The sequence below is a fragment of the Drosophila elegans genome, unplaced genomic scaffold, assembly GCF_018152505.1.
Source record: "Drosophila elegans isolate 14027-0461.03 unplaced genomic scaffold, ASM1815250v1 contig_183, whole genome shotgun sequence".
NCBI classification, from domain to species: Eukaryota; Metazoa; Arthropoda; class Insecta; order Diptera; family Drosophilidae; genus Drosophila; species Drosophila elegans.
This window is the reverse complement of record NW_024545550.1, coordinates 9357577-9372613: the sequence shown is the minus strand read 5'-3', so window position 1 is coordinate 9372613 and position 15037 is coordinate 9357577. Positions and strand designations below refer to the sequence as shown.

At 35.2% G+C, this 15037-nt stretch overlaps 1 protein-coding gene across 2 annotated transcripts; it reads right to left on the bottom strand.

The window, feature by feature from the left end:
- Window positions 1–2613: 2613 nt before the first annotated feature.
- LOC108144855 (aquaporin) lies at window positions 2614–8890 on the bottom strand. 2 transcript variants are annotated; one of them, XM_017270002.2, is made up of 6 exons: window positions 8716–8890; window positions 4895–4965; window positions 4678–4833; window positions 4480–4623; window positions 3342–3764; window positions 2614–2919 (listed from the first exon to the last, which is right to left on the bottom strand). In XM_017270002.2, the coding sequence occupies exons 2-6, from the start codon at window positions 4928–4930 to the stop codon at window positions 2884–2886; spliced, it is 795 nt and encodes a 264-aa protein (XP_017125491.1). In that variant the 5' UTR covers window positions 4931–4965; window positions 8716–8890; the 3' UTR covers window positions 2614–2883. The 2 variants fall into 2 exon arrangements, with proteins under 2 accessions (XP_017125491.1, XP_017125492.1); XM_017270003.2 differs by lacking the exon at window positions 2614–2919 and having other exon boundaries at window positions 3279–3764.
- Window positions 8891–15037: the final 6147 nt, after the last annotated feature.

Sequence of the window (15037 nt, the reverse complement as noted above, 5' to 3'; positions counted from 1 at the left end):
AAGTTAAAAAAAAAAACTAAAAGATCATAATTGCATGTTGATAACTCAAAATGGCCTTACAAAAAATAATCCCCCCTTTACAAAAAATTCTTTGCGTCTAATTTTGACTTATTTAAATATTAAGCAAGTTCCAGCTCGTTTTCCCTTTAAAATATGCCCTGTTTCTAATCCCTAAAGACTTCCCGCAATAGAAATGGAAACACAAAAATTAACACTTTCCCCAATAACGACCTACTCTGGTTTCCCAACTTTTATGACTCCTTAATGGTGCACATGGCGAGGGTTGGCCAAAGAGTTTTGGGTGGACATGATTTGTGGCGCTTAAATTTATGGCGACACTTTAAGATCCCATGGAACGTCCTCAAATGTGTACGTCAATATGACAATATAAATATATGGCGTGTATATATATAGATGGGTATAGATATAAGTGGATCAAAAACATGGCTCTAAAAATAGAGCCGCACAACCTCTAATAAGTGTTCTAGGTCAATCGGTGTGAGTGTGTGAGTGTTGTTGCCGTGTAGTGCAGAATGGGTGAGTTCAAGTCATGGCTGTTGCTGATGTCAATGGTTTTTCGGTCCTCTGTGATTGACCGGCTGTTCGAATACTAGCCATAAGTATCACATCATTCGGTTTTCACATTTCACACTGTCCTCTGCATTTTACACATTTCTTGTTTGGTTTGGCTGAAATTATTGTGGCATTTTTTGCATTGAACTTTGGCAAAGTGTCAAAAAAATGCGAGGGCGGGCGACAAGAAAAACGAGGGGGCAACGGAACGGCAGACCAAACTATTTATATTGATATGTATGCCACTGCTAAGAATATTCTTAAAGCGTGTAGAGATCAATGGGGGATGATTGAAATATTGATACCCTCTTGACATGTCTTCAAAAATACTATTTCCTTAATTTTAAATATTGATTTAAATAAATTACATTATTATTAAAATATTTAACTTTTTTTATTAATTGTATATAATTATATATGTATATATATGAAGAATATGTGTGAAATTTTTTAAAGTGTCACTAGTTTTAAAACATTTAGTAATTCCTTAATAATCTTATTGTTAATTTTAAATATTTACCTAATTTAAAAAGGTTAATTTCAAAGGTAAATGGTGATTTTAAAAGGGATACTACCTCATGTATCATACCATAAAAGATTGTCATTAATCCTTTACTTTAAAAACCAATATACCCTTTAAAATCGGTGAAGCATTAAACTGCCGCCTGGTCTATTGAACATTTCAGGTTAAGGTTTTGGCTTGGCACTACTAAATTTAGTGGCCAATATGGGAGAATCTCCACTGCTGCAAGCCACTGTGGCTATCCCGCACAACCGTTGCATACGAAAGTGGGTCAGAATGTGGTGCAGTGACCGCATGTCCCGTTCAACAAGTGTTTGCAATGCCGCCGTTTTAGCGCAGATTATGGCTGCCGATCACATTTCATTGGCCCATTCATCAAATTTTAATGGCACTAAAGAGCTAATTGCATAGTGGGTCAATGGCAGGCCAGAATATAAGATTAAACACAACGCCCAGGGTTTGATTTGTATTTTTATCCTTTGCCCCCGATACATTGAACCCTTTAATTACTTGCCTTTTTCCCTAGTTACTGACTAACTTAAATTGACTTTTCGTTCATGGCTACCACTTTTCCGTTGGCCACACGCGAGTATTGATTTTATGTGCTTGTGTTTACACGTCGCTGCAGCTTCTCCACTTTTCCCAGCCACTTTCCACTTTTCCTTTCCTTTCCTTTCCTTTCACACTTATCCGGGCCGTTGTTTCATAATATGTTCTGGGTTCTCCAATCGATTGGTTAGCTTAACTGGGCCTTAGTTTTTTTTTTAGAGCCCCAGTGCAATTTGCATTTGACCCTCGCTGTGGTCGCGGTCGCTTTTCCGTCGATTTCCGAGTTTTTCTACACGGTTTTCCTATTGATTTCGCTCACAACACTTTGGTGCATTTATTTTTCCTTGATTTTCAACTGGCTTTTCAATTGATCGTGTGCACTGGCCAATTGTTTATTTCACTAATTCGAATAATTTATCAATTTATTGGAAGATTATTTGTGGGCAATTTCAGCTAGATGCCGTTTTTATTTGTTAATTTTGTAATTTATTTAGCAGGTCACACGCAACGACATTGACAACGACGAAGACGACTGCGGATTTTCCGATTTTCCCTTAACGCTTCATGACAGTTTTGGCGCATGACGCTTTTGACGTATGCTGCGCGGAGCTTTTCCGCATACGAAGTGTTGGAAAACTTGTCGGGGAAAGCTAACAGCATAAGCTTTTCAGGGCGCCCTTTTTGAAATTGAAAATTTTATTTATTTTTAAAAATATTTGGAATACCTTGACCAACTTTTTTGATTACTTTTAGTACGATTTTTCATATTTCCTATCAATCACTAGATTAGATAATTAATTTTTTTTGTTTTCTAAAATTAATAATGATTTGGTAGCATTAGAAGATTTTTTTGATTTGCAATAGCGTACAATTTGAACTTACAAGTTTGTCTATTTTTGTTTGTATTTTAATGTTACAAATTAAACCGGTTACCCAAGCATTTAACTAAATAACTTCATATCAACAAATTGTAGTGAATGTTTTCCACTTTATTGTGAACGCATGAGAATATAAGAAGTTTAGTTTGTATATTGCATTTTAGGGCAGCTTACACAATTAAGTATTAGTTAAACAAAAATGAACTTTTCATGAATAAATACATAAATACACACGAACGGAGAAGTACACGACTAAGTATGATAGACACTGAAATGAGTGGATTAAACGAAGAAATCTGTTCTCCTCGGCTTTTTCTCTCTCTCTATCTCTAGATTCGAGTCGCTTAAAGTTCCTTAATCCTAAGCATAATCGCGAGCACCGTCCAATTTGCGCATCTGCAAATAATAGAAATATAATAGTAAGATAATTAGTTGAGCAAATGAAACAGGGATGCAAACCGATCGAAATTGTGGACGGGTTCGGTTGGAGGGATCACTGAATTTTCTAAACCAATGGATCGGCTCAAAACAGTGGCTTAGATTAGATTTGCGTGCAGTTGGCAAGAGCTTTAGTATACGAATATCTGCTGCTAAAGCGATAAAAATATACAATATTTAATAAAGCATAAATAAATCAGTTATAAGTTCGGTTTGCATCCCTGAAATCGAGTAAGTTAGGGTATTTACAATGCGAGTGTGCTTGAGAGGTGAGTGAGTGTGTGTGTGTGATAGGTGTGTGTGTGAGTGTAATGAGTGGGTGTGATCACTGATCAGTAGAAGGACTCCTCACTCCAGGCACTTATCAACCTGACTCTCACCTCGCGTTCATCGGCGTGCGTTCTGTACTTTTCGGATGCCTCGTTCACCTTCGGTGCCGGCTTCGCCTCCAGTACCTGGGTATACAGCAGGGCGGCTGCCACGCCCCCCAACACAGGTCCCACCCAGTATACCCAATGCGATGTCCAGATATCGGTGGCAAAGGCAGTGCCCACTGTGCGAGCGGGATTCATGCTGGCCCCAGTGTATCGAATGGTGCCCAAATGACCCAAAGTCACTGCCATTCCAATGGCCAGTGGCGCCGTGTAACGGGAGTCCGGCTTGTGGGGATCACAGGCCCCAAACACAACGAGCACCAGCAGAAGTCCCAGGAAGAACTCGATTCCCAGGCCCTGCAGCTCCGAAATATTCGGCGCCAAAGAGGTGTGACCCAAACCATTATGATAGTCCTGATCGAGAAGAATCTGGGGAGAATACAATTTTTTAAATACGATTGTAATTTATATTTCATTTGGGGCTTTCTTTCATACTCCTTTTTAATAATTTTCACCTAATATATTTTCACCTTATATATACCTAATTTACTATAGTTTACTTTACTAAATAAGGAAAGATTCGGTTTTTTGAATATTTAATTTAAAAAAAATACTCAGAATAGTTTGCTATGTACTTTCAAAATTAATTTAAATGCGAGCCACAGTAAACTTAACTTAAAGTATATAAAACAGAATGTGTATAAATACAAAAACATTTGCAAATACTTTTTATACCAATACATGCAATTTTATATATATTAACACCAGCAACGTTTGTGAGATTTTATTTTTGGAAAAAACAAAAATATGTGAGTCAAGTTTTAGTAAGTATTTAGCTAATCAACTGAATGACTACATGTACTCTTGACACTGTCGTTTGTCGTTCATTTATTCACTCAACGAAGGAAAGCAATTGTCGAAATACAAGTCACTTTTTAAACCATAGCCGGATGTGGGACAATCAAAAACTCTAAGAGATAAATGACTCAATATGAAAGCTTTTGTTTTAAGCACGAAAAAAACAAAGATAAGACTTAGTGGTGCTTTTTTTTTAAATATGTAAATAAAATAACGAGTAAAAATTTCAATAATTTTGAGAGTGATTTCTCAATTTTTTTTTAAATAGTATTTTATTATTTCTCACCTTAACAGCTGCAGTTCCAGCAATGGCACCCAGGCATTGGAAAATAACATAGAAAACTGCTCGAATCAAGCTGATTCGTCCTGCAACCAACATTCCGGCGGTAACAGCAGGATTCACATGTCCACCACTCAAGTGGCCCACAATCTGCAATTAAATTAGTATGAATTATATTTTTAGGGAATATTTTAAGTAGCCTACCGTAATAGCCATGAAGATGGCCAGGCCAAAAGCCAGGGCCTTAAAGGTACCATCTTCAATTTGAGTGCATGCACCGCAGGCAAAGAAGTTTAGGATCAGATTGCCCAGGAATTCTCCGATCAGGGCCTGCCACAATCGCAGCTCCTTGGATTTCAGCTGATATATAAAATAATATTTTACAAACTTTTCTTGCAAAATGTTTATAAACTTAACTCACCTCATTAAGACCCAGTGAATATTCGAACTTTCCCATCTTCTTCGCTTTGCTTTCCGACTGAAACTGGCGGACTGAAATAAAAAAACACACGGAAAAATCAGTGAGCTATGCCTACTAAATGCAAATATCAATCCGAATTGTAAATGGAAATGTGTTTGAAAATGGAAGCGAAAAATTGTCAGACATGAACCGGTAGTTAACCACCGACGATTCCCCCTTTTTGCACTCATTTAAGGTGCTATATTGTTTTGGCCTTTCGCGACAGTTTAACAATCTGCATTTCCGCTGCAATTGTCTTGGTTCCTAATTGGTTGACACTTTTGTCTGGTCTCTAATTAACACAATCGCAGCTATTCAGTTTTGGGCGGGGGGCTTGCTAAATAAGTAAGAGATTTTATTATCTTAATGTTGTAAATTTATTCTTCTGTACATAATGGGTTTTAAAAGAACAAAGAGCAAATTGACTTGTAGACATTTTTTTTGGGTCAGCATTTAGTAAAATATATATGGATTTGTAGTCTTTCAAAAAACTGAGTAAGTGTTTATGGTTTTAAATTATATTTTATTGTTATCTTTTTTTTATTTCCAGGTGTTCAGGTTATGTGCTTAGCTTAACACCATGTCGTTGTGCCAAAACTGGGAATTAAAGGGCACCCCTAAATAATCCCTTAACTCCACGAATCCATCTTATCAGCAATTGCAGCTGCATGTGAGAAATTATCAAAGTAAACAAAGTGTATAACATTTAATTGGCAACGAGTCATATAAAAGTGTGGTAAATATTTGAGAGCAACACCGGCAGATGTAAACAGAACTCGCGAATGAGCAGTTGAGAGTGTTTAACCAGGGGGCAAAGGGGTCCCAGGGGGTTAACGTTAACCCGCTGAAGCCGCGGGGGGATTAGGCCTGTTTTTTATAGAGTGGAATCAGTGGAGACTGTTTGTTTTGCTGTTCTTATTTGGCGCAATGCGGTCACGAACAGGCCCAAAAATGGGCGATCACTTGTCGACCATGCCCCCACACCAAACATAAGGAGCTTTTAAAATATATAACTACATATATATGTATATAGCATATAGCATATATCATATAGAATATTCCATTTGTAATTTGTCTTTGCCATCAATCAGTTGACCGTTCAATGTTAATTCCCATTTTGTTAGCTCAGAAAATATACATCACCTTTTTCTTTATTTTTCTAATGCAATCTTAATGAGTTTCGTGTTTTATTTGCGTCATCTATGAGGCTCGTATCGATATCAGCCAATAGACTCAAGTGGTCTGATATGGAAACGCGGGTTCTAGTCTTTAATTGAGGTGCAGAGGAGTGTGCTGGATGAGCAGATAGTAATTGAATTGACTTAAGGTTGGGCTCGAGTCCCACGGATAAGTGGTATACCTTGTAATAGAGCAGAAATCATCCAACACACAAACGCCTTCATTGATTGGAGTCTCAAGTAAACCGCGTAAAAACTTGAGACTTTAAATATTTGTCATCGCCTGTTAATCATGCATTGTGAAAATTGATTCAACAATTTCAGCATGTAATTATAATTATTTTCCATGAAATGTTATTTTAATTGGCCAACTACTAACTGACATTCCATTGTACAGATTCACAGGTGCTGATTCTGTTCTTCAGTACTAATTACCAACAATGTTCAGGGTCCCCAGTTGAGAAAATCTAAACAATTAATCGGCTCTGATTAAAGTTTGTTTTGCGATTATTTTGGGCTGGCTTTATAATTGGAAACCAAACACCCAACACCACTATTTCCAATTGTGGAATTTTCAATAGCGCGCTAATAACCAAATTGGTAAGTGTGTAAGTGTGTCCGTGCCAATTCGCTTAATATCCGAACAATAAAGTAAAAGTTTGCTCAACAAATTAGCACAAACGGCGAGAACAAAACACACAAAATTCACACATATTTTTGCACACCCAACAAAGTAGAATGCATTTCAACGCATTTCAAGTTGATTTTCGTCATTCGACATATTTCTGTAGCTTTCGAAACGTGTATGAACAGCGGGTTCATGAACTTGAACTCAAACCGAATTGAACCGAAAGGCGGCTAAAAATGTGTTCCAATAAAAATTTAATTATATGCTAATAACGAAAAATGTCATTAAGAAAACTCGCAACACACAAAGACATTCGTCATTTATTTAAAACATCTAGATAACAAGGGTATAAATTTTGCGTTTATGGAACTGATGAGGTAATGCTTTCCAGTTTGTTTTTGAAATTGTTTATTGACTTCAAAAACAGGTAAATAAATTATTTTAAAGTAATTTAAAAGGTTTCTATTGCCGTTTTGGGTAGCATTTACATATTTGTCATTAGGTAAACTAAGATTTACTAGAGGTAGACTGCTGAGAAAGTCAATGTTTTTAGAATTTATTAGTCACAAGATATTGCTAGCACTTGCATTTCAACATTTGTGTTCTTACTATTCGTCTGTTGAGTAGTATATACTTGTTATCTGTTTAGCCTTTTAAATAAATATAATTTGGAGGCAACTGAATTCAAACGTTGTTTGTAGTTTTTTTCTTTAACTGTTAAATAAGATCTAGCCTCAATTGCGTACTTCTGCTGATGGCACTTACCGATATAGACGTTTGCAATTGTTTGCCGCAACTTTGTCATTTAAAAAGCCATAAAACTTACTTAAGCTTTAAATTTGTATGCAACCCCAAACGTGGGAGGAGTAGGAGTAATAAAAGGGGTAGAGCACACAGAAACAGAAGCAATTGCAGAGTTAATGCCTACAACTCCCACACACGTGTTCGAGGCTACAGTGGAGCCCCGTTAATCGCCAACTGGCCACTCCAATTACCTGATCAGGGACCAGAAAATTGCCGTGGTCAACCCATCAATCACGGGTGTCAGATATGAAACGAACTGAATGCCCCCGAGCTTTGGATATGTCCCATTACTATATCATCGGATCACGGCATTGCCGAACCTAATTAACCACACAATACAAAAACATATAGATATCTTAAAAGCTTATATGGATCGCACGACCAAATCATTTCACGCAAGGCTGGTTTTAAAATGAAAAGCACAATAAAATAACCCACTGTTCTGCGTAAATTTTTAAATGTCTTTTGGCAAGATTCTTATTCTATATCCGCAGCTTTTAATTTCTCGGAATAACGCCGGCGGACAAAAGTAAAAATTGTACAAAATTGTTATATTTTTACGATTGACACTTGCGGCGGACTTTATGCGAATTTGTTTATCTTATGTCTAGAGAGATGAAAATCAAAAAAATAACACATCAAAGAAGATTTGACAAAATAATGAAGAAAGGAGAATGAATCAAATGCAATACGGTATAAGTTGCAGTGCAAAGGGAAAATAGTCAAAATTAGAATTATTAATGTATGTTTTTGATTAAAATGAATTGTAAATAAAGGATTTTTTGTAACAGAAATATGACAAATATTTTAAGCTTTCTTGTTTAATAAGACATATATGTTTAAAAACATAATAATAATTTATGAACACTAAACGGATTTAACTTTATTTGTTGATTATTTAAATTATATTAATAATAATTTAATGTCTTTGAACTTATCAATATAAAATTGTTTTTAAGTAAACATATTTATCAAAGAATTAATTAAAAAAAATAAATATATTTAAATTTGTTTTAATTAGATCAAGAAAACATTTTAATTTTTTAAGACATAAATTACTATTGAGAAGTATTTAAAAAAAAAAATAAAACGATTAACATTCCTTTTTGACATGTAAATTTTCATATATTCTCATATTTTGTGATTATGATCACTTTCAATTAGAAGTTTACCTTGTTTTGTTATTAGCTCACTTTTGCACCTTTGCACCTGCTTACGAACTTGGCTTTGCAGCAACAACAACTAACACCTAAACTTGCACTTAACAAATATTTAATGTATTTTGGCAGGAATATGAGTTCACTCCTCAAGCGATCCGCGCACTTTGACTCGACGACAAAAACTGCGCGATCGCTTTTGGCAGCAAAACACCAAAGCAACGCAGCCCCAAAGACGATGGTGCAAAGAGAGCTCGGTGTAAAATATTAAGAGAGCTTAAAGAGAGGCGGAGAGAGAACCTGAGAGTGGGGAATTCTAGAATTAAATGTACGATTATCTTGAAATTAATAAGTGACAAAAAATAATAAAACGGAACAGAAAAACCCACCACACTTGTTATTGCACATCCGAGACTCAAACCTTTTGTAAACAATTTTAAATCGAAATTGGCACCAATCGTCAAATTTATTGACTGCAAATAGTTATTAAAAGGGGTAATATTTATCCAACCCATCATCAACGTCAGACAGTGACGCTTGCCGAAAAGTTTCCATCATTTTTCGATTTTCTTATCACACAAATTTGCTCAGAAATCATGTCTTTCGCAAACAATTTCTTTAATTAATTTAGTGCATGTCGTCCGGGGAACACTGAACTTTTCCATGAAACATTGACGCAAAATCACATTGTGTCTTATCTTTATAAGGTGCATTTCGCAAAGTTAATTTGCCTTTTTGAATTAATATCTTAAAACTGAAGAACTGAAGAACAAACTCGGTTGACAAGAATGTTATCGGCTTCAAAAGTAAATAAATAATAACAAAATTTGATTTTTATTTTTTTATTTATCAAAGTATTCTTATCATTATAAAATGATAAATGTGTTACCTCGTGGGTTTCGCTTTTAAATAAGGATTGATTTTTACTCTGATATTGTTTTTGTAATCTGTGTGCGTTGGCGAAGATTTGAAATTGTTGACCAAAGATAATTTGGTGAGTTGGTTTGTGTTACGGATTAGCGCAAATTTCAGAAATTGAAGCACACTTTTATGAGGCGTCATAAAATTACTGGCTCCATAAATTTATGACTTAGAGTTAAATGAAAAATACTTGATCAATTAATAGTGAATAATATATTAGTGATAAAGGAGTTGTGTAAAACGGTCAAAAGTGTTTAGGTATGAGAATCGTAAAATAGAGCTACTTCTGATTTTATTCATACGTAAATTCAGGCAAGTGGTATTGCAATTATTTGATAACTTATCTAAGCTATGAAAGGTATGCCAAAGCGTTTTTTCAAGACAAATCCCAAAAGAAAATAATTCATTTGCATAATGACGATTCATTCGGTTTGCCCTTTTTAATTTTAAGGGAGATACTGACAAGCATAATTCATTTTGACAAGCTTTAGATAAAGATCTTTTCTAATTTACATAGGTATTAATAGAAGACTCCTTTGGTAAAACAAAATGGAAAATCAAGTCCACAATTCAGTTGAATGGAAATATATGAACCAGCCGACTCCTCTTGACACTTGACTCCTGACACCTGGCCAACGCCCACTTTTCAGCCACCATACAATAGTTTCTCGATGACCTTGCCCCGTCATTGCGCCCATTTGCATATGGCCCGCAATCCTGTGAAAGGGCTCGCCTTTTTGCTTATTTTTTTTGTTTGCTGGCAAGTAGCCTCACTGTGAAATATGGAAAAGCAAAGTAATTGTGTCCTGACTGGCAAAATAATAAATTAGAATTGTCCGGGCATAGCGCCCCCAAGTGGGAAGCCATTAATTAAATCAGACATAGCTGGAATTTAAAGTAGTAGCGGAATGACGTGATCTGTGGAATAGGTACTTTGTGTATGGATAAATAAAACTCCTTTTAATGTTTTTCATTTAATTACTGTGAGAAAGGCTTATAGAAGGGGAATCTTTTTCTTAAATGTGGTACATTTTACTTGTTAGACATAAGTTTTTGATACAATCGTTGCTTACCTAATCAGCTAATTCTCTCAAACACTTGTTTTTATTTGAATTACTCATGTTAACATTTTAACTGATAAATCACGTTTGTATTATTGGTATAGCCACTTCCGCACATATAAAATAAGTGGCTGATATGCCAGAACTAGATTAGGATGTTTTTTTTTAGCAACTACACTAACTCTAACTGAAAACAATTAACTTGGCGGAACACTTTTCGAATTTAAAGTAAGGTTCTGTTTTTTTTTAGCGGAAGCTTACATAATTCTCTGTTTTGGTTGGGTTCTATAGTATTTTTTGCAAATGTGTGCTTTGATTACCCCTTGAAATCGCATTGCGAAAAAACTCGCAACATCTGCGACGGCTTATCAGCATCTCGGACCTAAGCAAATTTTCATCAATTGCCTTTTTTTAAGTGCCCATTACCGTTCCCCATCTTAATGGGCTCTCGATATATATAACACGTACACCATAAGTCAACAGCGGCCGTGCCTAACTTCACAACAAAAAAAATTAACCAAAAAAAAAAAGGGAAAACAAAACAAATCACTAAGCTGCGACAGAAAAAAAAGTCCATTCTATATGTATTTTTATATAAAACAAAAGCCAGTGCGAGAACAAAAACCGAAGAAGTTGAGTAAACACAAATGGCAAATTGTACAAGTACGAGCAAGTGCTTGTGTCAATCAATATTTCGAGTGCTGCGAACTTTTTAGCCTGGACATGGATGGGAAGGAGAAGTAGTGCTTTTTATTTTTGGTTTCGTTAATTACCTGCAATTTTTGGTCCGGCACGCGCTTCAACATCGCTCATACGCCGTGTGTGCTACAGGAAGTGGGCATACGCCTCGTGTGCCACAGAATTAACCTTAACATTTTGGCTTGGAGAATGTGTGGCGTAGATCTGTGATCCATGACCAGAATTATTCGCTTGAGATGCCCGCATAAGATTTGTTTCTACGAAAGCTCTTGGCAATATTTCCCACGGCGCATGCGTGAAGACAACTTGAAGCTAAACAGCAAAAAAAAAAACCAACAACCAGAGGTTAGTCATGGCTGCAAAGATGATGGAGTTTCGAGATGGAGGGGCACACACCGACAAGCGACTGAAAATGTGCAAAACAAATAGCTCAACAACAATTCAACATTTCGAATTGGACTTGGACGAGGCTTGCCAAAAACGAAAAAAAAAAACAATAACGAGAACCGCAAGACCAGACACAATAAAAGCAAACACCAACAGCCCCAAGCAGCGGCCTTATTGAAACATAATGTCTGATATACGTGTACAGTGAATATAGACTAGAAACTATTAAAAATATAAGATAATACTTTCGTTTTTATAATATTACCATCTCATAATATTTAGTGCGATTAAATGATTCCTACGGTACTTATCTGCTTATGTAGAGTAAACTTTATATAAGTTTTCGTTTCGTTTATTATTTCTCTAACTACTATAAAATATATAAAAAATATAAATAATTTTACAATTTAATTAAAATAGATAACTTAAATTTAGAGAGAGAAGGTAGTCTTTGTATCTAACAAAAATATAAATTTTTTATAAATTTGTATGTAAAAGATTTGCATTTATTGTCATTTCGTAAGCCCACAAAATGTACCTTTAATTTTTTAAACATATCTACCTTTAGCTTATCAGGTAAGTTTTCTAAGCTTGTAATTCTTGTTATCATTAAGGTATATATTAGAGGTATTCTAATTTCAGTAATTAAATTAATTAATTAAATTTAAGTAAAAAATACTTTTTCTCATACTGACTTACTGAAATTCGTCCTTTAAAGAGTATTTCCTTAACTGAATAAGAAAAAAAGGGTTTTTGGAAAGGGTCTGGAAACCAATTTTGTTGTGGAAATTTCTTAAGTCCACTGTACTTCACACCTATAATACATCATGTGTGGGTAAAATAAGTGAGCAAACCATAATCAGAGCGATGGCTAAATTTGCATAGACGTATAGTCCCATAGTTTTTGAGCTGGAGACTCACACTTTTACAGCGACCACTAACCAAGATTGATGAAGTGTCAAATGGCGGAGATAGAGCATCACAGTCTGAGGGAAAAAAAGTGACATTGACCTTTATTCGATTTTTGGCTGCTGCTCGGGCTGAAATCACTCATACGCAAAAAAACAAACTGGCCACACGCTCCTACTTTTTGCCACCTGATTGAACCAATTTCGGGGCATTTAATTTTCTACCGACTCATTGGCTGTTATTGTGCGCCCAAAATTCATTTCAATTCGTTTATTAGCCGCCCTCATAAGCAAACACAATATTAGCGATTCGCGTCGAGATTATTATCGTTTCTCTCTGTGTGCGCTTACACATTTATTTAGCTTTGTTTTCTTTTTATTTTGTATTTTTCATTTTGTATGTTGTATTTTTCATTTTCATCTTTTTTTTATTTGGGGTCCACTTGGCGATCGTCCGTCATTTTCAGTTACAATTGCAAATGTTTCAATGTCACTGGAGTCCGCTTACGGTTATTATTTTTACCGTATTTTGAATTGTTTTCGTGGCATCACAAGATCCAAGTGCAGAGAAAACAGATAATTGCACAAAAACCAAATTAAATTCAATTTGGATTTGGTAATGGCAAACTACGATTTGGAAGGTTTTTCACTGGTTTTACATGGATTTTAAATCAATTTTATTCGATTCATTGGAGTAAAGCGAATGGCTGCTTGAAAACACATTTCCTATTTATGATTTTTTCACTTTCACCTATGATTGAGATATATGGACCATACTTCAAATTAATGTTAGTAATGTAATAAACAAAAATATTTTTAAGCTTATTTAAAAAAATATAAATAATTACAATCGTATTTATTAAAGTAGTTACTAATGACACTATTATCTACTAATATTACTAGGGACAGTAACTAAGCACAAAACAATTAATATATATTAACATCTAACTGGCTGATTTCTACGATCCCCAACTTATTCTACTGAACAAATTATAGTTTTAATTGGATATTTCCTTAGGAAGCATATAGGAGTAACTTTGGTGAATGAAAAACGCAATTGAAAAAGAGGCGGGAGCACAAGATCTATTGGTAATTCGACAAGCATAGACCATCTCAACAGCTTGCGATTATTATCTCGCCCATTTAGCCAGAGTTCGTGCCATTTTAATGGTTAACTGGCATTAAATATAATTACTCATTAAGGCAACAAAGTCGGCAAGTCTTTCGCTTCACTTCCCCAACCGTTGGCATACATAAAGCCGTCTGAGTTTTGGCTCTTGTTTTCATAATGGTCTGAGACGCTTCCACAAACAACAAATAGTATAGTAAAATTGAGGCTCTTGGCGAATGCCTCCTTTTATTTCTGGTTGTCACTTGTTTTGTCAATAACTCGCAACTGTTGCTCTGGCCAGAGATAAAAATAGGCTGACTACGACAAGGTAAAAGCCCTATTCATAAGCGAAACCCCGCAATCAATATGGCATATTAAAGCGATGGAAAGTTGTTTTAAAGTGAAACTGATAAGGGGCCAACCGTCCATAACCCATTAGCCGAGTTTAAAAGTGAAAAAGCTACAATAATGCACCATTAAAATGAAAAATGGAAGGTGGGTGGTCGACTAGGCGTTCATTTTTTTGGGTGGTAAGCCCGTCACGTGCAACATTTGTGGATTACCAAAAGTCAAAACTCTGCTGGAATGATAAGATCTGAGCAATGCGATAATTATGTCTGATGTTCTGCATGACCAGCGCAATTAGATTAATCAAAAATGTTTATGGCTTTTTGAGTGTTATAAACCGCACACGTCCATCTATCAAGTGCGCCAAAAATGGCAGGCTGATAGCTATTAGACTGTGTGCAAAAGCCGAAAGTGGCTTTGAACTTTCCCCTTGCTCAATAACAATTAGATTAAAATTTTGGCACATCTTTGGCTTAATTGAATTTCATTTGTTTTTAAGTGGCAAAATATTTGCAATTCTGTATTAAAGTAGCTTTGGAAGATTATGTAAGCCATTACTTAAATTTTTAAAAGACTACCTGCTTTATTATCGATTTGGTAATATTTTTAAATTTCTTATCTTATCTTCTTTGTATTTTGTTTTTTTCTTATAAGAGATAGGGGGCGGTTTTATCGGTTAAATTTGTATTTAATGTATTCGCCTAAGCTTAAGGCTATAGATTAATTTTTAGTAACAATGTTTAAAAAAATAAAATAAGCTACTGGACTTACTGTTTCCGGGAACTATAATTATTAATTGATTAAACCATTATGAATTATTAAGCTCATCAAAATTTGTGCCCCTTTCTCTTCAGTTTTCAAAGGCAGTTGAAAAACAAGCATTAAATTAAGTCACTGCCAAC